Raw genomic sequence first — 26,263 nt, 5'->3', positions numbered from 1 at the left:
TTTTGTACATTTGCCCACTGACAAAGAAATGATCCGTGTATAATTTTAATGGTAGGTTTATTTGAACAGTGAGAGACAGAATAACAACAAAAAAATCCAGAAAAACGCATGTCAAAAATGTTATAAATTGATTTGCATTTTAATGAGGGAAATAAGTATTTGACCCCCTCTCAATCAGAAAGATTTCTGGCTCCCAGGTGTCTTTTATACAGGTAACGAGCTGAGATTAGGAGCACACTCTTAAAGGGAGTGCTCCTAATCTCAGTTTGTTACCTGTATAAAAGACACCTGTCCATTGAAGCAATCAATCAATCAGATTTCAAACTCTCCACCATGGCCAAGACCAAAGAGCTCTCCAAGGATGTCAGGGACAAGATTGTAGACCTACACAAGGCTGGAATGGGCTACAAGACCATCGCCAAGCAGCTTGGTGAGAAGGTGACAACAGTTGGTGGGATTATTCGCAAATGGAAGAAACACAAAATAACTGTCAATCTCCCTCGGCCTGGGGCTCCATGCAAGATCTCACCTCATGGAGTTGCAATGATCATGAGAACGGTGAGGAATCAGCCCAGAACTACACGGGAGGATCTTGTCAAGGATCTCAAGGCAGCTGGGACCATAGTCACCAAGAAAACAATTGGTAACACACTACGCCGTGAAGGACTGAAATCCTGCAGCGCCCGCAAGGTCCCCCTGCTCAAGAAAGCACATATACATGCCCGTCTGAAGTTTGCCAATGAACATCTGAATGATTCAGAGGAGTACTGGGTGAAAGTGTTGTGGTCAGATGAGACCAAAATGGAGCTCTTTGGCATCAACTCAACTCGCCGTGTTTGGAGGAGGAGGAATGCTGCCTATGACCCCAAGAACACCATCCCCACTGTCAAACATGGAGGTGGAAACATTATGCTTTGGGGGTGTTTTTCTGCTAAGGGGACAGGACAACTTCACCGCATAAAAGGGACAATGGACGGGGCCATGTACCGTCAAATCTTGGGTGAGAACCTCCTTCCCTCAGCCAGGGCATTGAAAATGGGTCGTGGATGGGTATTCCAGCATGACAATGACCCAAAACACACGGCCAAGGCAACAAAGGAGTGGCTCAAGAAGAAGCACATTAAGGTCCTGGAGTGGCCTAGCCAGTCTCCAGACCTTAATCCCTTAGAACATCTGTGGAGGGAGCTGAAGGTTCGAGTTGCCAAACGTCAGCCTCGAAACCTTAATGACTTGGAGAAGATCTGCAAAGAGGAGTGGGACAAAATCCCTCCTGAGATCTGTGAAAACCTGGTGGCCAACTACAAGCAACGTCTGACCTCTGTGATTGCCAACAAGGGTTTTGCCACCAAGTACTAAGTCATGTTTTGCAGAGGGGTCAAATACTTATTTCCCTCATTAAAATGCAAATAAATTCATAACATTTTTTACATGCGTTTTTCTGGATTTTTTTGTTGTTATTCTGTCTCTCACTGTTCAAATAACCCTACCATTAAAATGATAGACTGATCATTTCTTTGTCAGTGGGCAAATGTACAAAATCAGCAGGGGATCAAATACTTTTTTCCCTCACTGTATACTGTATTTTGTATCGCCGGGATATTCACCCATGTGCCTTGTTTTCTCCAGTGCGCCGTATTTACCACATTGGAGTGTTTTACACATTGCTGTGTACCGCTCTACTGCTGAATAAACTATTTATTTGGTGATTTACACTACTGTGCCTGACTCCGTCCAAATCACCCGCTACAGAATCACACACCCAACAGCATGGAGTCAGCAGGAAACAGGAATATGCCTGGAGTCGTGGAGCGGGTCCGGGAGCATTCCAATATGCTAGCCAGATTGGGCGAAGCGATGGATCGGGTTCTCCAGGTCGTCCAAAAGCCTGGAGAGGAGAGGACCCAACCCTTCGGGACCAGCTGAGCGACCGGATCCAGCCACCCACACCCCAGCACCCAGAGGGATTCACCTATCCCAACCAAGGGAGTATGACGGGACAGCGGCCCGCTGCCAGGGATTCTTCCTGCAGCTGGACCTCGGAGTGGGAGAATATGTCCGCCCTCGTCTCCTGCCTCTCGGGGGAAAGCCCTGGAGTGGGCCAACGCGGTCTGGGGTGAAGGAGGAGACGCGTTAGACAACTACGGGGCGTTCGCTCGCCTCTTCAGGGCAGTCTTCAATCATCCCCCCGAAGGAAGAGAGCCTGGCGAGCGCCTGGTCCATATGAGGCAGGGGACGAGGACTGCGCAAGACTTTGCCCTGGAGTTTAGAACTCTAGCGGCGGGTTCCAGGTGGAATGAGCGGGCCCTCGTCGACCACTTCCGGTGCAGCCTGCAGGAGGACGTCCCAAAGGAGCTAGCCTGTCGGGATACCACGTTGACCTTCAACCAGATTGTGGACATTGCCATCCGGTTGGACAACCTGCTGGCTTCCAGAGGACGTCCTGGAAGGGGCCTGCCCATTTCACCCCCCTGCAGCCCGGATTACGTTCCGATGGAGCTGGGCGGTGCAGCGATCCGGGAGAACGGAGGACGACAGATCCAGTGTCACTCTTGTGGCAAGAGAGGATATTCTGCTGCACGCTGTCGTCAGGGTTCTTCTGGGTCTGGAGGCGGCAGGCAGGGCACTCTCGTGTCACCCCAGGTAGCGCAAACCCACACTCGTCAAAGCCCTCTGCTGCGCACTTCACCATACACGTCCACCTCCCTGAGCACACGGTACTTCCCTAGTGTAAGGTGCTGGTCGATTCAGTCGCAGCTGGGAACTTTATGGACAGGTCTTTAGCTAATAGGTTATGTATCACATTGGTTCCCCTACCGATTCCATTGCCCATCAAAGCACTTGACAGTCGACCATTAGGGTCAGGTTTTGTTAGGGAGGTTACAGTACCCGTCACGATGATTATGCAGGAGACCCATAGGGAGCAAATCACTTTTTATATTATTGAGTCCCCTGATTTCCCTGTTGTGTTGGGTCTTCCCTGGCTCACACTACACAACCTTACCTTTTCATGGCCACAGAGGGTTCTCACGGGGTGGTTGTGAGAGTGTCAGGGTAGGTGTCTAGCTGTTTCCGTTGGTGCAACCACAGTGGAAAGTCCAGACACTACCTCCACCGTTCGCATTTCCCCCGAATACCTCAACTTGGTGGCCAACACCAAGGCCCAAGGCCCAAATCCCTATCATTCGCATGAGAAAGAGACAATTATTTCGTGGACGTAGGTCGGGGTGCTTTGTAAGGATCCGACGGCAAGCGAGTAAACTGCCTCTTCCATCAGTCCTATTAGCCAATGTTCAATCATTTGAAAATAAATTGGACAACCTAAGAATAAGGTTATCCTACCAACGGGACATTAAAAACTGTAATATCTTATGTTTCACCGAGTCATGGCTGAACGACGACATTGATAACGTACAGCTGACGGGATATACGCTACATCGGCAGGATAGAACGACTGACTCTGTTAAGACAAGGGGTGGCGGTGTATATTTGTAAACAACAGCTGGTGCATAATACTAAGGAAGTCTCAAGGTTTTGCTTGCCTGAGGTAGAGTATCTCATGAGAAGCTGTATACCAAACTATTTACCAAGAGAGTTTTCATCTATATTTTTCGTAGCTGTCTATTTACCACCACAAACCGATGCTGACACTCAATGAGCTGTATGAGGCCATAAGTCAACAGGAAAACGTACTCCTGAGTGGCGCAGTGGTCTAAGGCACTGCATTGCAGTGCTAACTGTGCCACTAGAGATCCTGGTTCGAATCCAGGCTCTGTCGCAGCCGGCCGCGACCGGGAGCCTCATGGGCGGCGCACAATTGGCCCAGCGTCGTCCAGGGTAGGGGAGGGAATGGCCGGCAGGGATGTAGCTCCGTTGATAGAGCATGGCGTTTGCAACGCCAGGGTTGTGGGTTTGATTCCCACGGGGGGCCAGTATAAAAAAATATGTATTCACTAACTGTAAGTCGCTCTGGATAAGAGCGTCTGCTAAATGACTAAAATGTAAAAAACTGCTCATCCAGAGGCAGCGCTCCTAGTGGCTGGGGACTTTAATGCAGGGAAACTTCAATCCGTTCTACCTCATTTCTACCAGCATGTTAAATGTGCAACCAAAGGAAAAAAAACTCTAGACCACCTTTACTCCACACATAGAGACGCGTACAAAGCTCTCCCTCGCCATCGATTTGGCAAATCTAACTATAACTCTATCCCCTTGATTCTTGCTTATAAGCAAAAACTAAAGCAGGAAACACCAGTGACTCGGTTAATAAGGAAGTGGTTAGATGACGCAGATGCTAAGCTACAGGACTGTTTTGCTAGCACAGACTGGAATATGTTCCGGGATTCTTCCGGTAGCATTGAGGAGTACACCACATCAGTCACTGGCTTCATCAATAAGTGCATTGATGACGTTGTCCCCACAGTGACCGTACGTACATACCCCAACCAGAAGCCATGGATTACAGGCAACATCCGCATTGAGCTAAAGGGTAGAGCTGCCGCTTTCAAGGAGCAGGACTCTAACCTGGACGCTTATAAGAAATCCCGCTATGCCCTCCGACAAACCATCAAACAGTCAAAGAGTCAATACAGGACTAAGATTGAATCGTACTACACCGGCTCCGACGCTTCTCGGATGTGGCAGGGCATGAAAACTATTACAGACTACAAAGGGAAGCACATTCGCGAGCTGCACAGTGACACAAGCCTACCAGACAAGCTAAATCACTTCTATGCTAGCTTCGAGGCAAACAACACTGAAGCACGCATGAGAGCATCAGCTGTTCCGGATGACTAGGTGATCACGCTCTCCGTAGCAAATGTGAGTAAGACTTTTAAGCAGGTCAACATTCACAAGGCCGCAGGGCCAGACGGATTACCAGGACGTGTACTCCGAGTATACGCTGACCAACTGGCAAGTGTCTTCACTGACACTTTCAACATGTCCCTGACTGGGTCTGTAATACCAACATGTTTCAAGCAGACCACCATAGTCCCTGTGCCCAAGAACACTAAGGTAACCTGCCTAAATGACTACCGACCCGTAGCACTCACGTCTGTAGCCATGAAGTGCTTTGAAAGGCTGGTCATGGCTCACATCAACAACATTATCCCAGAAACCCTAGACCCACTACAATTTGCATACCGCCCCAACAGATCCACAGATGATGCAATCTCTATTGCACTCCACACTGCCCTTTCCCACCTGGACAAGAGGAACACCTACGTGAGAATGCTATTCATTGACTACAGCTCAGCGTTCCACACCATAGTGCCCTCAAAGCTCAACACCAAGCTAAGGACCCTGGGACTTAACACCTCCCTCTGCAACTGGATCCTGGACTTCCTGACGGGCCGCCCCCAGGTGGTAAGGGTAGGTAACAACACATCTGCCACGCTGATCCTCAACACGGGGGCCCCTCAGGGGTGTGTGCTCAGTCCCCTCCTGTACTCCCTTTTCACCCATGACTGCATGGCCAGGCACAACTCCAACACCATCATTAAGTTTGTCGATGACACAACAGTGGTAGGACTGATCACCGACAACGATGAGACAACATATAGGGAGGAGGTCAGAGACCTGGCCGTGTGGTGCCAGAATAACAACCTCTCCTCAACGTGATCAAGACAAAGGAGATGATTGTGGACCACAGGAAAAAAAAGAGGACTGAGCACACCCCCATTCTCATTGACGGGCTGTAGTGGAACAAGATGAGACCTTCAAGTTCCTTGGTGTCCACATCAACAACAAACTATCATGGTCCAAACACACCAAGACAGTCGTGAAGAGGGCACGACAAAGCCTATTCCCCCTCAGGAGAATTTGGCATGGGTCCTCAGATCCTCAGAAAGTTCTACAGCTGCACCATTGAGAGCATCCTGACTGGTTGCATCACCGCCTGGTATGTCAACTGCTCGACCTCCGACTGCAAGGCACTACAGAGGGTAATGCGTACGGCCCAGTACATCACTGGGGCCAAGCTTCCTGCCATCCAAGACCTCTATACCAGGCGGTGTCAGAGGAGGGCTCCCAAGTGGCGCAGTGGTCTAAGGCACTGCATCTTAGTGCTTGAGGCGTCACTACAGACCCCCTGGTTCGATTCCAGGCTGTATCACAACCGGTCGTGATTGGGAGTCCCATAGGGCGGCGCACAATTGGCCCAGCGACGACCGGGTTTGGCCGGTGTAGGCCGTCATTGTAAATAAGAATTTGTTCTTAACTGACTTAGCCTAGTTAAATAAAGGTACAATTTAAAAATAAAAGGCCCTAAAAATTGTCAAAGACTACAGCCACCCTAGTCATAGACTGTTCTCTCTGCTACCGCACGGCAAGCAGTACCGGAGTGCCAAGTCTAGGTCCAAGAGGCTTCTAAACATAGTCACTTTAATAACTCTACCTACATGTACACATTACCTCGACTAACCGGTGCCCCCTTGATACATTGACTCGGTACCCCCTGTATATAGCCTCGCTATTGTTATTTTATTGCTACTCTTTAATTTTTGGTTTCTTAAAAAACAAAAATTGTAGGTATTCTTTTTTTTAACTGCATAAAAAAAGGAAGAAAGGGAGAGTGAAAGAGAGCTGGTGGGAAGAAAGTGATAGATGGGGGGTGGGGAGAGAGAGAGAGAAACAGAGAAAGACAGTCGTGCAAAATTACTTAGACTTGAGTATTTCAACAACTCTCGTCTTCAAACTGGTTAGGCCAGCCACACAGGAGGGTGATTTTCACTGAGGAGAAGGAGGCCATGCTGACCGAGATGCATGTTGGCCATTTCGTGGTGAAGCGCATGATTGCCAAAATCAACATACTCTTCTTTTGGCATGGGATTGTCAAGGATGTGGACAGCTGGGCAAGTGAAATAACCTTTTGTTTATCGATCACATTTTATTAAATCTGAAATTATTATGATTTCAATGAATGTCATGTCAGAGAGAACACAATGTTTAATTTTGTCACCTTGTGCTTAAAGGTCACTACCTGTCTAGCCTGAGAGGGTGAAGACTGTGGCGCAGGAGTTGAAGCCCATCAGTTCTTTCACCATGGCACATGATCGGTAAGTGTATAAGTTGTTTTGTAATGGTTTCTTTATTTGACCACAGCGGAGTTCAATATTATAGATTGTGTCATTATCCTTACAAATATGAAAATCTGCGTACTGAATGACACAGATACGGTTAAGAATGAACATATATGTTAGGGTTGGATCTCATCGGACCCTTCACGTAATCCAGGAATGGCAACAGCTGGTGTCTTATGCTGACCGATTTATTTTACCAAGTGGGTGGAGGCAATACCCATTAAGGTCTGTAAAGGAAGATAACGTTCTCAACTCTAAATTCCCTTCAGTAACACATTTAAAAAGGGTGCTTGGAACCAAACATTTATTTTATTTTGTATGATCCCCATCAAGGACAAGACTGGTGAGGTCATCTCCAAGGCGATTATGGACATCTTCAACACCCACGGTTCTCCTGAGGTCATCTTGAATGACGAAGGTCGTGAACTCTGGAACAACGTACGGATGTTATAGGTTATATTCTGTCACCAACGGTGTTTTAGTTTTTTTTACAATTCGTTTTTGTTTTTCAATGGTACATAATCAGACATTTCAATGTGTTCCATTGTCAATAGATATCCCTTTCCTACCCCCTCCTCCAGGTTTGGATGAACGGACCAACCACACCCTCAAGACTGTCATGGGTAAGTCCCTTGACGGGTTCCAGGAATGGTGGGAGGACAACCTGAAGGTCATTCTCTTTGCACACAACAGCAGCGTTCAGGCCTCCAGAGTACTCACCCTATCGCCTGCTGTATGGACGGGAGATGCAGCTGTTGACTGAGGAAAACAATGCAATTGTATATAAACTCAGCAAAAAAAGAAATGTCCTCTCACTGTCAACTGCGTTTATTTTCAGCAAACTTAACATGTGTAAATATTTGTATGAACATAACAAGATTCAACAACTGAGACATAAACTAAACAAGTTCCATAGACATGTGACTAACAGAAATTGAAGAATGTGTCCCTGAACGAAGGGGGGGGGGGGGGTCAAAATCAAAAGAAACAGTCAGTATCTGGTGTGGCCACCAGCTGCATTAAGTACTGTAGTGCATGTCCTCCTCATGGACTGCACCAGATTTTCCAGTTCTTGCTGTGAGATGTTACCCCACTCTTCCACCAAGGCACCTGCAAGTTACCTGACATTTCTGGGGGGAAAGGCCCTAGCCCTCACCCTCCAATCCAACAGGTCCCAGACGTGCTCAATGGGATTGAGATCCGGGCTCTTCGCTGGCCATGGCAGAACACTGACATTCCTGTCTTATTGCTGGTGATGTCTGGTGAGGACCTGCCTTACAACAGGCCTACAAGCCCTCAGTCAAGCCTCTCTCAGCCTATTGCGGACAGTCTTAGCACTGATGGAGGGATTGTGCGTTCCTGGTGTAACTTGGGCAGTTGTTGTTGCCATCCTGTACCTGTCTCACAGGTGTGATGTTCGTATGTACCGATCCTGTGCAGGTGTTGTTACACGTGGTCTGCCACTGCGAGGACGATCAGCTGTCTGTCCTGTCTCCCTGTAGCGCTGTCTTAGGCGTCTCACAGTACGGACATTGCAATTTATTGCCCTGGCCACATCTGCAGTCCTCATGCTGCCTTGCACATGCCTAAGGCACGTTCATGCAGATGAGCAGGGACCCTGGGCATCTTTCTTTTGGTGTTTTTCAGAGTCAGTAGAAAGGCCTCTTTAGTGTCCTAAGTTTTCATAACTGTGACCTTAATTTCCCACCGTCTGTAAGCTGTTAGTGTCTTGACGACCATTCCACAGGTGCATTTTTATAATGAGGTGATATGCCTATTTTAGCTAAATCGACAAATGAAATTGATTAGATTACTCTGGCAATGAAAAATATTTTTTACAAAATCATGTACATGTAGACGTCATGTAGACGTTTGTAAGGTGTTCATGGTGAGATCTTTAATCATAAACTAAACAGACACTTAAACTAAAATGTGATGCGGAGGAGGAGGAGCATAGGACTGATGAGGGTAGAGGTGTGGACTGGATGCTGGATGGTGGGGTGGGACCTCCAAGTACTCCTTGAAAGTCATCTGATGGGCAGCATGTTTCTTGGCTTCACTCTTCATCGATGCCACCAAATACCCAGCATACCACAGAGCATTTTCAACCACCCACTTGAAGGTCTGCTTCCTATAAAGGCTGAACTAAGTCTCGTGTTGGCCCAGCAAGTGTGCGTTGTTGCTGGGTTGCCACCTCGGAGAAGTACAGCCTTATTGTCAAAAATCGAATCAAGTGGAATGAAATAAAATCCAATTTTATTCATCATATACACAGGATACAGCAGGGTGTACACTGTGCAATGAAATGCTTACTTGCAAGCTACCTCAACATAGCCCTTGATCATGACTCTCAGTTCCATTACATTACATGTCATTAGACGAAGGCGTCTTCTGTAGGGGGGAGTTTTGTTAAGAGTCCCGACGCTCGGTCAGAACATTAACACGCATCGTTTGCGGTACAGTTTTGGAAGCTTAAGGACCTTATCTTTCATATCAGCGAGATTATTATTAGTTTTTTTTAAAGGTTAAATTGATACACAGCTTTATATGGTTAGTGTTTCCACACGGCCATATCTCCATGTTACAGCGTGTGTTTACGGAAAACAGACGGAGGACAGAGTCGATTACCTGTGCTAATTAGCTGTCTGCGTATCCTAACACCTGTGTGTAAATGGAAGACGGACACCACAAACATGTTGTTACTGAAAAATACTGTCGGCTGCAACTATGTTAAATCCAATTAAAACAGTGTGTATTTTGCAGTTGTGAAATTATTTAGATGTGTCTAGAACCGTACCACAATTGAGAATCAATTCACGTTTAGATGGAGTAATTTGCTTTTTTGGCTTCCAGAGCCAATTCACCTTTAAAAACAGAACATGTAAGGTCCTTGGACTATAAGGAGTAACGTTAGGCTCCTTTAGTCCATTATTGGGCTACCTCTCAAAAGTGCAGTGAAATATCAAAATATAAAATAACATTAACACAAAAAGGTATAAAAGTAGGAGTAAAACTGGCAGTATCGGTATGTACTATGATATGTGCTATGTCAACAAGTAGAAAGTGAGCAGTGAAATAAATAGTAATAAATAATAACAGCAGTGATGGGAGTGAGTGAGCGGCGTGCGTGTGCAAGGGACACAGCTTTTGTGGAGCGGTAGGTAACGATGCTTTGTGGGTGGCAAGTTGTTGATGTGTTCAGAGGGACCCTGGCTCGAGCCCAGGTTGGGGAAAGGAGAGGGACGGAAGCAATACTGTTACAGAGAGTCAGTGGAAATAGTATCCTAAGGTGCATGTGAACAGAAGGTTGTGCAGGTGGATAGCTAGGCTTTTCAACAGATTAATGGCATGGTGGTGAATGCTCTATTACCATCTAACCAGACGGAAGTGGAGATAACAGGCCATGGCTGAAGTCCTTGGTGATCTTCCAGTGCAGGGACAGTGCAGCTGCCTTTACAGGTGGTGATCTCTCAATGGTGTCTGTCTTGAAGATTGGACACTCCATGTCTTCAATGGAAATAAGGGGGAAAGTTTTTAATGATGAGCATAAGATGTCAAATGTAATCACAGTGAACAGATTGGATGTATAGATGGAACATTAAATGAAGTGTCTAACCTTTACCTAACATCTCAACTTGCTCAGCACATTAGAACACACAGACACACACACACAAGCAAGTTAATATTTATTCAATATCAACTGCTAGCTACCTAGCAGTGGAGGCTCCTCAGAGGAGGAAGGGGAGGACCATCCTCAGTGAATTTCATTTTTTTTTAAATGGTAAAACATTTAAAAATGTATCCTTTTTAGATAAAACTATACTAAATTTAATCATGTCACCAAATAACTGATTAAAACACACTATTTTGCAAAGAAGGCCTACAGTAGCCTCAACAGCACTCTGTAACACCATGGTGTAGCCGGACGTGTACATGTCACAACTTCCGGAGGACGTCCTCCAGCCTATCAGAGCTCTTGCAGAATGAACTGACATGTTGTCCACCAAATCAAAGAATCAGAGAAATAATCTAGTACTGAAAGCATAAGCTACAGCTAGCTAGCACTGCAGTGTATAACATGTAAGTAGTTGACTCAAAGAGAGAGAAAGACAATAGTTGAACAGTTTTTAACATTAATTTATTCCTAAATGAAGGAGAAGCAAGAGATAAATAGAGAAGGAATACAATGTGGCTGCTATGGAAGCACATTTGTTGTTCCTCAACCACGAGACAATTTGCTTTCAGTCTGCATGGTCAATGCAGCACATGCAACAATGTTGATAACAACGATGCTGTTTTCACTTTGCTTATTAATATAAATCCACTAGCGTTCTATAATTACACTATTAGTTTGTGTTTCTTACATCTGCAGACGGCTAGTTTGTCTTTTCTTAGCAAGTTGGGCAGAAATTGTGTTAGCTAGTTAGCCAGCTAGCTAATAAATGTACTGAGTCGGGGCAAATGTAGCTAGCTATACAGCCTGATAATACCAGGGATGGTGCGACCTAAATCAGCATGTTGATTGTGCAACAGTATCTTCTAAATCAAAGAGGACTACGCAAAGCATGAATATGTTAGCTACATGAAGTAGCTAAGAGACAACATTAAATGTAGCCAAAGGTTATAGGGTCCCCTAGGAAACACTGACCATCACTTTGGTTCCTACCCAGTCAAAATAACTCCTCCCTGGCATTTTCATTAGTTGGCATGTCAAACACCGTATTCAAAGTGCCCACTATTATATTCTAACTATAGAATTAGAATAATCATTCTATTTCCATGATTCCAACAGTTACCCAGGCGTTTTGCTCTAAATCTCAATAGCAACATTTGGTTAAAAATAAGGCCTAAATGGTTTGGCCATATCGTGCAGCCCTACGTGGCAGTGTGGAAATGATCTCAAATGAGTGCAGGAAATGCAGAAATTGATGAAAATTATTTTTGGTTTAAGTTGAATTGAACAGTATAAAACAATCGGAATGGAGAAAGACCAATTGAAATCACTTAGAATATATGTGTTGCCACCCTAGGTTCACTCACTACGTATAAAGCAAATGTAGAACTTGTATTATTCCTAAACATAAAATACCGTAAAATACCGTCAGTGTCCTTTAAAATTTTTTTAGAACCTGATATGATAATTTGGGCGATATGATATGATAATTTGGCCATATCGCCCAGCCCTAGCTGACAGACTATTTTGATGATGATGTGACAAACTATTTTGAAAACCTGTCAAAACACACAGCTAGCTACTGTTACTGTAAGTACTGTTAGCCAACTGTACTAACATGATGTAGCCTAATGCACTGATCTGCTACTGCTAGATATTCCAATCGAAAACAGCAGACAACAAAACTTCTGATTTCAGAAAATGATCACATAAGCCGCTAAATATTTTAAACGTTACTGTTTAATTAAATACTCATGGTAGAGACAGAGAGGAGGGATGCTCCTCTTCTAGTTCCGGCCAATTCTATAGCTTTTTTCTCATTGGTCTATTCTTGGTTACGTCTTGGTTGCACAGGCGTCTCGAATTGGTTGGCTAGTGCAATTGTTGGTTACTTGTTGGTTGCAAACAGCTGTATGATTGGTTGTCACAACCAGCCATTTCCTCGACTCAACGTTGTCAGAGGGTGCCAAGGATGCTGCTGATATTTTTTTATAAATTAACCAAGCTAGACCCCAGCCTGTCGTTTCCTTGACTTTTTTTTGTGTGGGTATTTTACCCCCTTTTTCGTTGTATCCAATTGGTAGTAGTTACAGTCGCTGTTCCATCGCTGCAACCCCCCTGTGAGGACACGGGAGAGGCGAAGGTCGAGAGTCGTGCGTCCTCCAAAACACAACACAACCGAGCCGCACTGCACTGCTTCTTGACCCAGCGCCCGCTTAACCCGGAAGCCAGCCGCACCAATGTGTCGGAGGAAACACCGTACACCTGGCGACTGAGTCAGCGTGCACTGCACCCGGCCCGCCACAGGGGTCGCTATAGCGCGATGGGATAAGGACATCCCTGCCAGCCAAACCCTCCCCTACCCTGGACGATGCGGGCCAATTGTGCGCCGCCCCATGGGTCTCCCGGTCGCGGCCTGCTACGACAGCTAGCACTGCGCCACTCGGGAGGCCCCAGCCTGTCATTTCCAATGGGAACAAATGAGTTCGTAAATTCACTCTGGCTATCTACTCCGATTTCAGAGCGCTATCATCTGAGTTTGCCAGAGCGAGGAATAATTGATAAATTGACTAACGCTCAGCACCCGTTGAAGTATGCGTGTGCAATCACTCAATTAGCTTTTGCAATCCTTCTAAACAATTTTTAAAAAGTTTGCAAAGGGTAAAGTCTACAAAACTTAGTCCACTCTGTTCATAACAGATTCTAGTTTTGGAAACAGAAAACTGTATAAAGATCAAATGTTTAATCGAGAACATTTGCAGAATGTCGGCCAAAATCCATCTTGTTTCATCCTTGTCCCACTGCCGGACAGTGGGCTTCCTCTCACGACCATATTTGGTCGTGAGTGGAAACACCAAGCGGATGCTTCACATTTATACATCTGGTGAAATATCTGTCTCATTGTTCTATCTGTGCGTTTCAAGAGTGAAAGTAGAAGAAGTACAGACAGACAGATCAAGTTAAGATAATACGACTTTTGATCTGGTTTTTGACGACCCTCTCACCAAACCTGATGTTTGTGACTAGTTTGCTTATTTTCTGTCTTGGTTGACATCGTGACAGTATTGTGCGGTAAGTAGCTAAACTAATTGATATTCTTAAATTGCACATATTTTCCTTGCCTCAGCCACAATCGATGTCTGTGTTGCTTTGCAGGGTCTGTGTTGCTGTCTCGTTTGTTGGCAGGGTCAGTCAATGAACTCACATGCAGATTCTTACTGTTAAACCAATCAATACTTGCATTGAGTAATGCAATTTGACCTTTACTTCATTAGAAAATTGTGTATTGTTGTGACAAGAATGAACTGTTGTGTAAGTAACCAATAATTTTGTCAGAGCAAAAGAGTGTTAGCTGTGCATACTGACACTTTCACTTTCTGATTACTAGAAATCAGGAGGACGTTTCAAGAGTGAAAGTAGAAGCAGTACAGACGTGTTTACATAACATGTTAAGATAATACGACTTTTGATCTGGTATTTGACAACCCTCTCTCATCCAAACCTGGTGTTGTGACTAGTTTGTTTAATTTCTGTGTTGGTTGACATCGTGAGAGTATGGTGCAGGTAAACAAATTGATATTCGCAGTGAACGCTCCGATAGAGAAATGCTCTGAATGTAGAAATGGACAATCTGACAATGCTCTGAATTTACGAATGCCCAGTGCGCACTCTGACACTCCAGATTTAATTTACGAACACACCGATGGTGGGCAGAGCTATTGAGATCCTAATGGTGTGTTCTAGCACGTATCTTGATATTTCCGTTAGGGAAAACGCCCATTTTGTGAAGTACCCGTGTGTAATAACTCAACTCGCTTTTGCAATTCTTCTAAACAACGTGATTTTTTAAAAACGTTTGAAAAGGGTAAAGTTTACAAAACTTAGTCCACTCTGTTCATAACATATTCTAGTTTTGTGAACAGAAAACTGTATTGAGTTAAAATGTTTCATCGAGAAAATGTGCAGAATGTCGGCCAAAATCCATCTAGTTTCATCCTTCTCCCGCTGCCGGCCAGTGGGCTTCCTCTCACAAACCCATGACAGGATTAAACAGATGGATATACAGATAAGATTTACATGGGTCCGAACCCATGTGGGGGTGGAGGGGAACGAGGCAGTAGATGAAATGGCTAAACAAGCACTTAGTAGTGGGGATGTTGATGTTGAAGTTTCAATGAGCAAGGCAGAGGCAAAAAGACTGATATATACAGTGATGGTAGTGATGGCAGGAGCAGTGGAATTACGATAATAAGGGAAGGCATGTATTTCAAGTACAGAGGAAAGTCGGGGAGGGGAGGACGGCAGGAAGGGACAGGAGAGAGGAGGCTATTTTTTTTTTTACAAGATTAAGGGTGGGACCCAGCCAGTTGAATAAGACATTAAAATGTGATAGGAAAGCATCCAACAGGAAAGTGATTTATTGTCAGGAAACAGAGACCGTGGAGCATGTATTTCTACAGTGTGGGCAGTATCAGAGGGAAAGAGAGATGATGAGATTTAGTATGAGGGAGAAGGGTATACAGGAAATTAGTTTACAGAGTATATTGAGTAGAACGTCATTAGATATAGTCTCAAATATTTTGTTATCTTTTTTAAGAGCAACGGGGCTGGCAAGTAGGATTTAGTTTCTCCCTGTCTCTGGCCACACTTCAGTACAGTAGGTGGCGGTAATGCACCATAACGTTGGATGCCAACCGCCGATAAACACCACTGAAGAAGAAGGACTTCTTCTCACTACCATATTTGTTAGTGAGTGGAAACGCCAAGCAGATGCTTCACATTTATACATCTGGTGAAATATCTGTCTCATTGTTTTATCTGTGCATTTCAAGAGTGAAAGTAGAAGAAGTACAGACAGACAGATCAAGTTAAGATAATACGACTTTTGATCTGGTATTTGACAACCCTCTTATCCAAACCTGATGTTTGTGACTAGTTTGTTTATTTTCTGTCTTGGTTGACATCGTGACAGTATTGTGCGGTAAGTAGCTAAACTAATTTATATTCTTAAATTGCACATATTTTTCTTGCCTCAGTCACAATCTATGTAATTACCTATGTATTTCATTAACAGGTGATCCTGTCTGTGTTGCTTTGCAGGGTCAGTGAAATACAGTCAGTCAATGAGCTCACAAATTCGTACAGATTATTATTGTTATACCAATCAATACTTGCATTGTATAATGCAATTTGACCTTTTCTTTATCAGAAAATTGTTTATTGTTGTGACATGACTGAACTGTTGTGAAATTAACCAATAAAAACGAATAGATACATTATTTTTGTCAGAGCAAAAGAGTGTTGGCTGATTATGCGTTGAACGTTATCCCCGACCAACGGGCTGTGCATACTCACACTTTCACTTTCTGATTACTAGAAATCAGGAGGACGTTTCAAGAGTGAAAATAGAAGCAGTACAGACGTGTTTACATAACATGTTAAGATAATATGACTTTTGTTCTGGTATTTGAAGACCCTCTCTCATCCAAACCTGATGTTGTGACTAGTTTGTTTCATTTCTATGTTGGTTGACATCGTGAGAGTATGGTGCAGGTAAACAAATTGATATTCTTAAATTGGGTGTATTATTCTTGCCCCAGCCACAAACCATGTAATTAGGCTATGTACTGTATTTCCATGTATGGGTAGCTGCAGCCCAATATGGCCTACCGGAGTATGGGCGAGTGTGTGTGTCGAAAGGAGTGAGAGTATGGAAAGCGAGTAAACTAATTGGGCAGATTTGTTGCCACTCAAAACCGTTTTCGTGGCTGATTGGGCCGCACAACAAGTAAACAGGAGACCATTGCACCAGTGTTGCATAAACGTGCCTGCCGACTTAAGGTGCTTCCTACTTGGTATCATGGTAGTGGCGCCGGCGGTAGCTAAGGTGGCCATTGTTTCTCTCACGTGATTTTATTTAAAGTAGGAAAGCAGCCTAGCATACACAATAAATAACTAATTTGATAACCATCTATAATGAACAAAAATATAAACGCAACATCCAACAATTTCAATGATTTTACTGAGTTACAGTTCATGTAAGGAAATCAGTCAATTGAAAGGAATTTATTAGACCGTAATCTATGGATTTCACATGACTGGGCAGGGGCCCAGCCATGGGTGGGCCTGGGAGGCAGTGGTGTAAAGTACTTAAGTAAAAATACTTTAAAGTACTACTTAAGTATCTGTACTTTACTTTACTATTTATATTTTGGACAAATTTTACTTTTACTTCACTACATTCCTAAAGAAAATAATGTACTTTTTACTCCATACATTTTCCCTGACACCCAAAAGTACTCGTTACATTCTGACAGGAAAATGGTGAAATTCAAGCACTTGTCAAGAGAACATCCCTGGTCATCCCTACTGCCTCTAATCTGGCAGACTCACTAAACACATGCTTCGTTTGTAAATGAATGTCTGAGTGTTGGAATGTTTTCCTGGCTATCCGTACATTTAAATAAAACAAGAAAATTGTGCCGTCTGGTTTGCATAATATAAGGAATTTGAAATTATTTATACTTTTACTTTCCACCTCCATGCTTCACGGTTGGGATGGTGTTCTTGGGGTTGTACTCATCCTTCTTCTTCCTCCAAACACCGCGAGTGGAGTTTAGACCAAAAAGCTCTATTTTTGTCTCATCAGACCACATGACCTTCTCCCATTCCTCCTCTGGATCATCCAGATGGTCATTGGCAAACTTCAGACGGGCCTGGACATGTGCTGGCTTGAGCAGGGGGACATTGCGTGCGCTGCAGGATTTTAATCCATGACGGCGTAGTGTGTTACTAATGGTTTTCTTTGAGACTGTGGTCCCAGCTCTCTTCAGGTCATTGACCAGGTCCTGCCGTGTAGTTCTGGGCTGATCCCTCACCTTCCCCCTGATCATTGATGCCCCACGAGGTGAGATCTTGCATGGAGCCCCAGACCGAGAGTGATTGACCGTCATCTTGAACTTCTTCTATTTTCTAATAATTACGCCAACAGTTGTTGCCTTCTCACCAAGCTGCTTGCCTATTGTCCTGTAGCCCATCCCAGCCTTGTGCAGGTCTACAATTTTATCCCTGATGTCCCTACACAGCTCTCTGTTCTTGGCCATTATGGAGAAGTTGGAGTCTGTTTGATTGAGTATGTGGACAGGTGTCTTTTATACAGGTAACGAGTTCAAACAGGTGCAGTTAATACAGGTAATGAGTAGAGAACAGGAGGGCTTCTGAAAGAAAAACTAACAGGTCTGTGAGAGCCGGAATTCTTACTGGTTGGTAGGTGATCAAATACTTATGTCATGCAATAAAATGCAAATTAATTACTTACAAATCATGCAATGTGATTTTCTGGATTTTTGTTTTAGACTCCGTCTCTCACAGTTGAAGTGTACCTATGATAAAATTACAGACCTCTACATGCTTTGTAAGTAGGAAAACCTGCAAAATCGGCAGTGTATCAAATACTTGTTCTCCCCACTGTACATACAATCTACTATTCAATGGGGAGGGCATGAACAGCAACAACACCGGGAAACAATGCCCTTCGGTCCCGCTTGACGAGCACTACTGTCCGGCAACAGCGTGGGAAGTAGCTACCTAGTAGCCAATATCAGGGTGACCGTCACAGTAAGCACACACATACAACGCATGAAGTAACAGTACACCCCATCATCAATACTTTTAATAAAACAATTACGTCAGTTTTATAACTGAAAATGTACAATTATTTGTGTAAAACTAACAGTGAAATATGACTCAGACTCATCCTCTGGCTTCAAAACAGAAGTCCAAACTATAGCTCAATTTAAGGTAGTTGCGTGATAAAAAATGAAAGAATAAAAACACAGTTCAATCAAAACCGTCTAACCTATAGCAAAGCGCTTTCGACACACCCACTCCTTTCCACACGCCCACTACTTTCCTTTCGACACACCCACTACTTTCCTTTCGACACACCCACTCGCCCATATTGATATGGTCGCCATATTGGGATGCAGCTACCCCCTTGTCTATATTTCAGTTACAGGTGATCCTGTCTGTGTCGCTCTGCAGGGTCAGTGAAATACAGTCAGTCATGAACAATAAGGAGGTAAAGATGCTGCAAATGTTCAATCGACCTCTCTTTCCTAGTTTTTTATTCATTTTATTCTATTGATAAGTTATTGACATTAGGGATATTTGCAGATGGAAATCTTAGCACCTTTAAGTAGGCCTCAAGAGGACCTCTTGTCAGATGCAATGGGTGACCACACAGCAACAGGAGAGCCAAACCAACTTCCTACAGATGTTAACAAAGACCCTGACATTGTAAACAAACTTTGGTTCTTATCAGCTGATATTAACAACTGTACAATTAAATTAGTATATATTAATTAAATGGTATATATGCGACGTTTAATTAAATGTTCAATATGCGATGTTAATAAGGGTTACATCATCATACAATAAAGCTTTGTAATCTTATCAATTGTTTATGATACAAAGTTGTGTAATTTCTGAACTTTTCTCTCTATACTGTGTATTTTAACTTGCAGACTGACTGGGAGTTTATTGAACCCAGTGAAGCCCTTGAGTATAAAAACCTGGAGGTATTTATTTTCTAATTTCAAACTTTGCTACTTTGCGCAATGGCTGATGTGATTATACAAAAATATACAATATATTATGCTGGTGTCCAGACACTTTCCTAGGGATGATTAAATGTATTGAATCTGGACTGTCAACATCACATTATCCCACTTAGCTAAAGCCTAGGCATTAGCTCTGGGAGCTAAAAACAAGCAATCAGCAATGAAACAATCAGCAGGGTTACTTATTACATGGCTACACTACACCACCCTTTGACCTCCTCTCTGTAGCAACCCCAGCAGCTGATAGACATTGATTGGGTGATCAGAGTGAGTCACAGCACCAAAAAAACGGTTAACTTTTATACAAAGTTGAGAGAATTTACTTTTTGGGTTCATTTCTGAACTTCTCTCTGTTGCAGCAGGATTCTCCAAAAAGTAAGTAACTACCTGTTACAAATTGAACGTTGATATTATACCCAGAGGTGGGCAGCTTATTACGTTTCCCTGCGCTGCAGCACAGGTTAAGAAAAGTGCTGCTGCAAAGCGGATATCACTGCACAATCAGGGGCATATTTCAGAAATGTCAACTATGTATTTCATTGCAATTTTGCCGCTTGTAAATGTACCACAATGTACCATTGTTGCAGCACAGGCATTTTTTACATACATGTTTTTTCTCTCTGTAGAGCCAAGGATAGCTATACTAGTTACTGTAGCTGGGAATACTCTGGGGTCTCATGAGGGCATAACACAGCAACTCACCGCAACCACTACCGGTACTGAGGTGACATCACAAGAGGAGAGTGATGTCATCCTGGTTTTCTGTCCCATCGTCTCTCGTGCTGGGACTGATATTGAGGCAGCACTGCAGCAGATTCCAGGTAGTTCAGTAATCTGACCAAATTCCTCTGACAGCTACTGTCTTCCATGTTTAGGGTCAAAATAAAAGTAATTGACAATGGCAACAGTAATTTATGCATATTTTTACATTTAGCATACATTACTAGGCTACACATATCCATGGTTAAGAGTTGACATGTATTTTGTTTCCTTTTTGACAGTTGGTAAACCTGTCATTCTGGTAGTGCTGCATCACACCTTCAACCCAGACTACACCGTACCTGACAGCAGCAGACTAGTGACCAGAGGTGATGTAATACTCACAGTGGACTGTCTCTTCCATGAGAGCAAGGGACTATTGGAGTGTCATCGCAATGAAGAAGCAGTCAAAGAGATTCTGAAGAAGCTTAATATACATCCTGAGGTATTCTATCATTTTTACACCATTTTAAATACAATGTGACTCTATAGAATAATTTTTATACAAGGAGAACCAGTTTTTATTTATTGTTATTTTTTCACAGATTGCAGTTTCTTCCTTTGACCCTCGTATGATCATCGGGTGGTTCTTAACTGAGGTTTTCCAATTGTTTAAGTCAGTTCTAAATTCATGTAGGTATATTCATTGATATTATCATTGTAATTACATGAACACAGGTCAAATTGATATCACATCAAGATAAGCTGAAAGTACAATTTCAAATGTTATGTTAGCATCAGTAATCAAAATTGAATTCTGCAACCTGACACCACACTAGCTCCTATTTGTACTGTGTTAATTGTGCCTGGGTGTTTATAGTGTGAATAAGTCAATGATGCTGACATTGCCTTTATGAATAACAGGAACATTAAAGGGATACTTGGGGATTTTGGCAATGAGGCCCTTTATCTACTTCCCCCGCAGAGTCAGATGAACTTGTGGATATGATTTTTATGTCTATGCATGCTAGTAGATACCCGTAGCCTTCCAGTCATGGGTATCTGCTAGCATGCTAGTAGAGACCCATAGCCTTCCAGTCATTGCGCTAACACTAGTTAGCAATTGCACTAGCACTAATTAACAAACTTCCTTCAAACTGCAGAGACATAAAAATGGTATCCACGAGTTCATCTGACTCTGGTGAAGTAGATAAAGGGCCTCTTTGCCAAAATTCCTAAGTATACATTTACATTTTAGTCATTTAGCAGACGCTCTTATCCAGAGCGACTTACGGGAGCAATTAGTGTTAAGTGCCTTGCTCAAGGGCACATCGACTGATTTGTCACCTAGTCGGCTTGGGGATTCGAACCAGTGACCTTTAGGTTACTGGCCCAGCGCTCTTAACCACTAAGCTACCTGCCACCCCTTTAATGAAAAACATATCCAATGGTGTTTAGGGTTTAGGATGACACAATAAGGGCCTGTGGCTCATAAAGCTGCAGGATATTAGATTTATATCAGGCCAAGATACTATCAGTAACATCTGATGTGGTTTTGTTTCTTTAGGTTGGCAAAGGGTGGGTTGGCCAGAATCGCTGAGTCTTACCTCAACCACTGCAACAGATGAAGTGCCTGTGTGTGATCATGAAGTGCAAAATGAGGATGAAGCACATTGCTCCCCAGCCATTAAGTTGTAATAATGAGTGAAAAAGTGGATTGAAGTCTGATTTAGAAAAATCTCTATTGTTAGTCAAAACATTTGGCAATTGAACCCTAGAAATATAACTAACTATAAACCTTAGAATATGCACGTATAGCCTAAGTGAGTCTGGAACAGCTAAAGTGTGTTTTGTCAAAATTGGGGAATAATTAACTCCATTAATGTAGATAAATATAAAGACAATGTAATGTAATGCTTGAGACATCTTTTGATGGGAGTATAAATAAAAATATATATACAGTGAAGGAAAAAAGTATTTGATCCCCTGCTGATTTTGTACGTTTGCCCACTGACAAAGAAATGATTCAGAGGAGAACTGGGTGAAAGTGTTGTGGTCAGATGAGACCAAAATCGAGCTCTTTGGCATCAACTCAACTCGCCGTGTTTGGAGGAGGAGGAATGCTGCCTATGACCCCAAGAACACCATCCCCACCGTCAAACATGGAGGTGGAAACATTATGCTTTGGGGGTGTTTTTCTGCTAAGGGGACAGGACAACTTCACCGCATCAAAGGGACGATGGACGGGGCCATGTACCGTCAAATCTTGGGTGAGAACCTCCTTCCCTCAGCCAGGGCATTGAAAATGGGTCATGGATGGTTATTCCAGCATGACAATGACCCAAAACACACGGCCAAGGCAACAAAGGAGTGGCTCAAGAAGAAGCACATTAAGGTCCTGGAGTGGCCTAGCCAGTCTCCAGACCTTAATCCCATATAAAATCTGTGGAGGGAGCTGAAGGTTTGAGTTGCCATACATCAGCCTCGAAACCTTAATGACTTGGAGAAGATCTGCAATGAGGAGTGGGACAAAATCCCTCCTGAGATGTGTGCAAACCTGGTGGTCAACTACAAGAAACATCTGACCTCTGTGATTGCCAACAAGGGTTTTGCCACCAAGTACAATTCATGTTTTGCAGAGGGGTCAAATACTTATTTCCCTCATTAAAATGCAAATCAATTTATAACATTTTTGACATGCTTTTTTCTGGATTTTGTTGTTGTTATTCTGTCTCTCACTGTTCAAATAAACCTACCATTAAAATTATAAACTGATCATGTCTTTGCCAGTGAGCAAACATACAAAATCAGCAGGGGATCAAATACTTTTTCCCTCACTGTACACTACCATTCAAAAGTTTGGGGTCACTTAGAAATGTCCTTGTTTTCGAAAGAAAAGCAATTTTTTACAGAACAGCGCAAACTGGCTCTAACCAGAATAGAAAGAGGAGTGGCAGGCCCCGGTGCACAACTGAGCAAGAGGACAAATACATTAGAGTGTCTAGTTTGAGAAACAGACGCCTCACAGGTCCTCAACTGGCAGCTTCATTAAATAGTACCCGCAAAACACCAGTCTCAACGTCAACAGTGAAGAGGTGACTCCAGGATGCTGACCTTCAGAGTTGCAAATAAAAAGCCACATTTCAGACCTCCCAATAAAAATAAAAGATTAAGTTCGGCAAAAGAACACAGACACTGGACTTTTTCTTTGCAACTCTGCCTAAAAGATCAGCATCCCGGAGTCGGCTCTTCACTGTTGACGTTGAGACTGGTGTTTTGCGGGTACTATTTAATGAAGCTGCCAGTTGAGGACATGTGAGGCATCTGTTTCTCAAACTAGACACTCTAATAACAAATATTGTTTTTGTAAATGATGTCTGAGTGTTGGAGTGTGCCCCTGGCTGACCGTAAATAAAATAAAAACAAGAAAATCGTGCCGTCTGGTTTGCTTAACATAAGGAATTTTATGTATAGTATTTACTTTTACTTTTTTTACTTTTTCTCAAGTATGACAATTGAGTACTTTTTCCACCACTGTACTTAAGTACATTTAAAACCAGATACTTTTAGACTTTTACTCAAGTTGTATTTTACTGGGTGACTTTCACTTTTACTTGAGTTATTTTCTAATAAGGTATCTTTACTTTTACTCAAGTATGAACACGTAGTACTTTTTCCACTACTGTAGGATAGGACGTTTCCAGAACACAAAGGTAATAGCTGGGATCAGACAAGGGAGGGCACGGGAGGGGAGACTGGCTGACCTGACTATTACCAGAAGCTGCACTTCACATCAACTAGAGGAATGCAGTTCTCGCTTACTGCACACTCCCAACCACCATTCTCCCAGAGGCCAGCACAGCTTGAACAAAGGCAAAACTATAGTGAAACACTGTCAATTACTAGCTATGAATATTTCAAAAGCTATTGCATATTTCAAAACATAGTCTTTATCCATCCTGTTTATGACATAAAAATTAAAATAAAGCAAAACATGCCCCCTCGCAAAAGTATCGATTACAAGTTTATATCTTAGGCCAATACACTGGAAGTAAAACATTTTACTAACGTAAAAAACAAAAACTGATTTGTAATAACAACTGAAATATTTTCCAACTGAGAAATTAAAGCAGTGATCCCAATAGAAGTTCACAGTCTCAGTAGCATGGTTTCTTATCAGTTTAACCTTGTTGTGGAATCAAACAAAGATACCATAGAGTAATTAAGTAATAATACATAAGAGGCCATGTTTTATGACATTTTTATCATGGCTGTGATGTGGTCATAGCCACGAGGCTTTTATACAACGGGTTACCAGCATTAAAAATCAAAACTATTTCCCAAACCATCCATCTTTAAACAAAACATGATGCTACATTCACTAACACTGGTTGTAAAGTGACATTTTAGGTCATTCTTTGGTCATTAGTTCTTTTCGTATTGACTGCCATGTAAAGCAAAACTACCCAAGTGCTGGTTGATAGTTCCAGAACCTTGGTTTCCAGGGACGCTGTCCATGGTCCTGAAAACAGCGCACGTCGGGTCTATGCATAGGATAAATTGAATGTCAGATCGAAACGTTGTAAATTATATGGGCGCTATCCATGGTTCTGAAAATAGTGCTGAAACATTGTAGCAAAGACATTGATACAGCAGATCAGAATAGAATCCACAATGACATTTTTTTCCGGGTGGTCACAGCTCCGACAGCTATTTATTTGTGATACACATTGAATTGCACATTTCCATTCAGCCGTTTTATTATAACATCCATACTATAATGAAGGTTCAGAAGCCAATGGGTCTTTTTCCAATTGTTTTAATTTCCAGATGGTGTGTTCCTGGATCCTTGGTTGTATCAGGGCAGTCAGGCGTTGTAAGTCCATCAATAATTAAAACTAAATTCTACAACATTACACTATTTACAGTTACTTATATACACGTTTTGTTCATAACTAATAACAGCATAATCCATATACGTAGTTGTTGGTAATTATGACATGTTTTTATACCGAAGTTATATTGTTTGCATTTCAGAAACATTGACTCTATTGTGATAATTGTACTTTACTGTAGCTAACTAACATACAGCTTTTTATGTTTGCTACTATCTTACAGGTTGCCAGACATCACCATTTGCATTTGTTGTTGGAAAAAATATGAAATGCTAATGCGCATTCTAAGTAACAGCAAATATGGCAGCCGGCTGCAAATTGAGCACACACACGCACCCCTCCGCGCGCTGCTCCTACTCTGCATCTTTTTTTGCAGTGAGAATGTGTAGGGAGGTATTTTGCCAACATCTACTTGGGCATATTAAAACAGTTTAGTTTTTTCAGAACATCTCTGTCATCCGATCCGATATGACTATCAACTGTCAATTTACGGATAGGATTACGAATTCGAGTATGACAATGTCGGCACACCCCTAGCATATACCATCACCCCTAGCATATACCATCACCCCTAGCATATACCATCCCTATATCTCCTGAGTGGCGCAGTGGTCTAAGGCACTGCATCGCAGTGCTAACTGTGCCACTAGATCCTGGTTCGAATCCATATTCTGTCGACCGGGAGACTCATGGGCGGCGCACAATTGGCCCAGCGTCGTCCAGGGTAGGGGAGGGAATGGCCGGTAGGGATGTAGCTCAGTTGATAGAGGATGGCGTTTGCAACGCCAGGGTTGTGGGTTCGATTCCCACGGCGGGCCAGTATGAAAAAATATAAAATATGTATTCACTAACTGTAAGTCGCTCTGGATAAGAGCGTCTGCTAAATGACTAAAATGTAATGTAATGTAATGTAAATGTTTCCTACCCATGTCTCACGCCGATTCCACTGTGTCTTAATCTAACCATGATTGTGTTCCGACTTCAGTGCAGGTCAGTGTAAACAAGCTTAACGGTAGGAATGGTATCTTCTGGCAGTATACTTTTCATAAGTATATAGATAGCCTATTGAAAATATCAGCATAGACATTTGATGGACTCTCCATTCAAATAACCGAATGCAAACACTGGTTATGAGGATCGTTGTCAGGGGGACAGAGGGGGACTCAAACAGGAAGGAATGGCTGCTAACCTTGCTAAGGGACAGTACGGGTAGACATTTATTGAGCTCATTTATTGAATGATTTCACAAGTGTCTTCATGTGCATGCACGTGTAAGATGCTTTCAAATAGCTTATA

At 43.0% G+C, this 26,263-nt stretch overlaps 1 protein-coding gene across 2 annotated transcripts; it reads left to right on the top strand.

Moving 5' to 3' along the window:
• The first annotated feature begins 13,655 nt into the window (after nucleotides 1-13,655).
• LOC311108713 (uncharacterized protein) lies at nucleotides 13,656-23,083 on the top strand. 2 transcript variants are annotated; one of them, XM_084151431.1, is made up of 9 exons: nucleotides 13,656-13,824; nucleotides 18,764-18,832; nucleotides 18,928-19,050; nucleotides 19,278-19,331; nucleotides 19,733-19,748; nucleotides 20,000-20,194; nucleotides 20,375-20,577; nucleotides 20,678-20,765; nucleotides 21,640-23,083. In XM_084151431.1, the coding sequence occupies exons 2-9, from the start codon at nucleotides 18,818-18,820 to the stop codon at nucleotides 21,768-21,770; spliced, it is 825 nt and encodes a 274-aa protein (XP_084007557.1). In that variant the 5' UTR covers nucleotides 13,656-13,824; nucleotides 18,764-18,817; the 3' UTR covers nucleotides 21,771-23,083. The 2 variants fall into 2 exon arrangements, with proteins under 2 accessions (XP_084007557.1, XP_084007558.1); XM_084151432.1 differs by lacking the exon at nucleotides 13,656-13,824 and adding an exon at nucleotides 15,559-15,733 and having other exon boundaries at nucleotides 21,640-22,167.
• Nucleotides 23,084-26,263: the final 3,180 nt, after the last annotated feature.

Source organism: Coregonus lavaretus (genome assembly GCF_964263955.1).
Source record: "Coregonus lavaretus genome assembly, chromosome: 33".
Classification (NCBI taxonomy): Eukaryota; Metazoa; Chordata; class Actinopteri; order Salmoniformes; family Salmonidae; genus Coregonus; species Coregonus lavaretus.
This window is presented reverse-complemented; position numbering and strand designations above follow the sequence as displayed.

Bases quoted from the DNA above. Each gene is read 5' to 3' on its own strand.
- LOC311108713 (XM_084151431.1), top strand. The intron at 20,195-20,374 runs GTAGTTCAGTAA...CCTTTTTGACAG, and splicing joins AGCACTGCAGCAGATTCCAG to TTGGTAAACCTGTCATTCTG. The intron at 20,578-20,677 runs GTATTCTATCAT...ATTTTTTCACAG, and splicing joins AGCTTAATATACATCCTGAG to ATTGCAGTTTCTTCCTTTGA.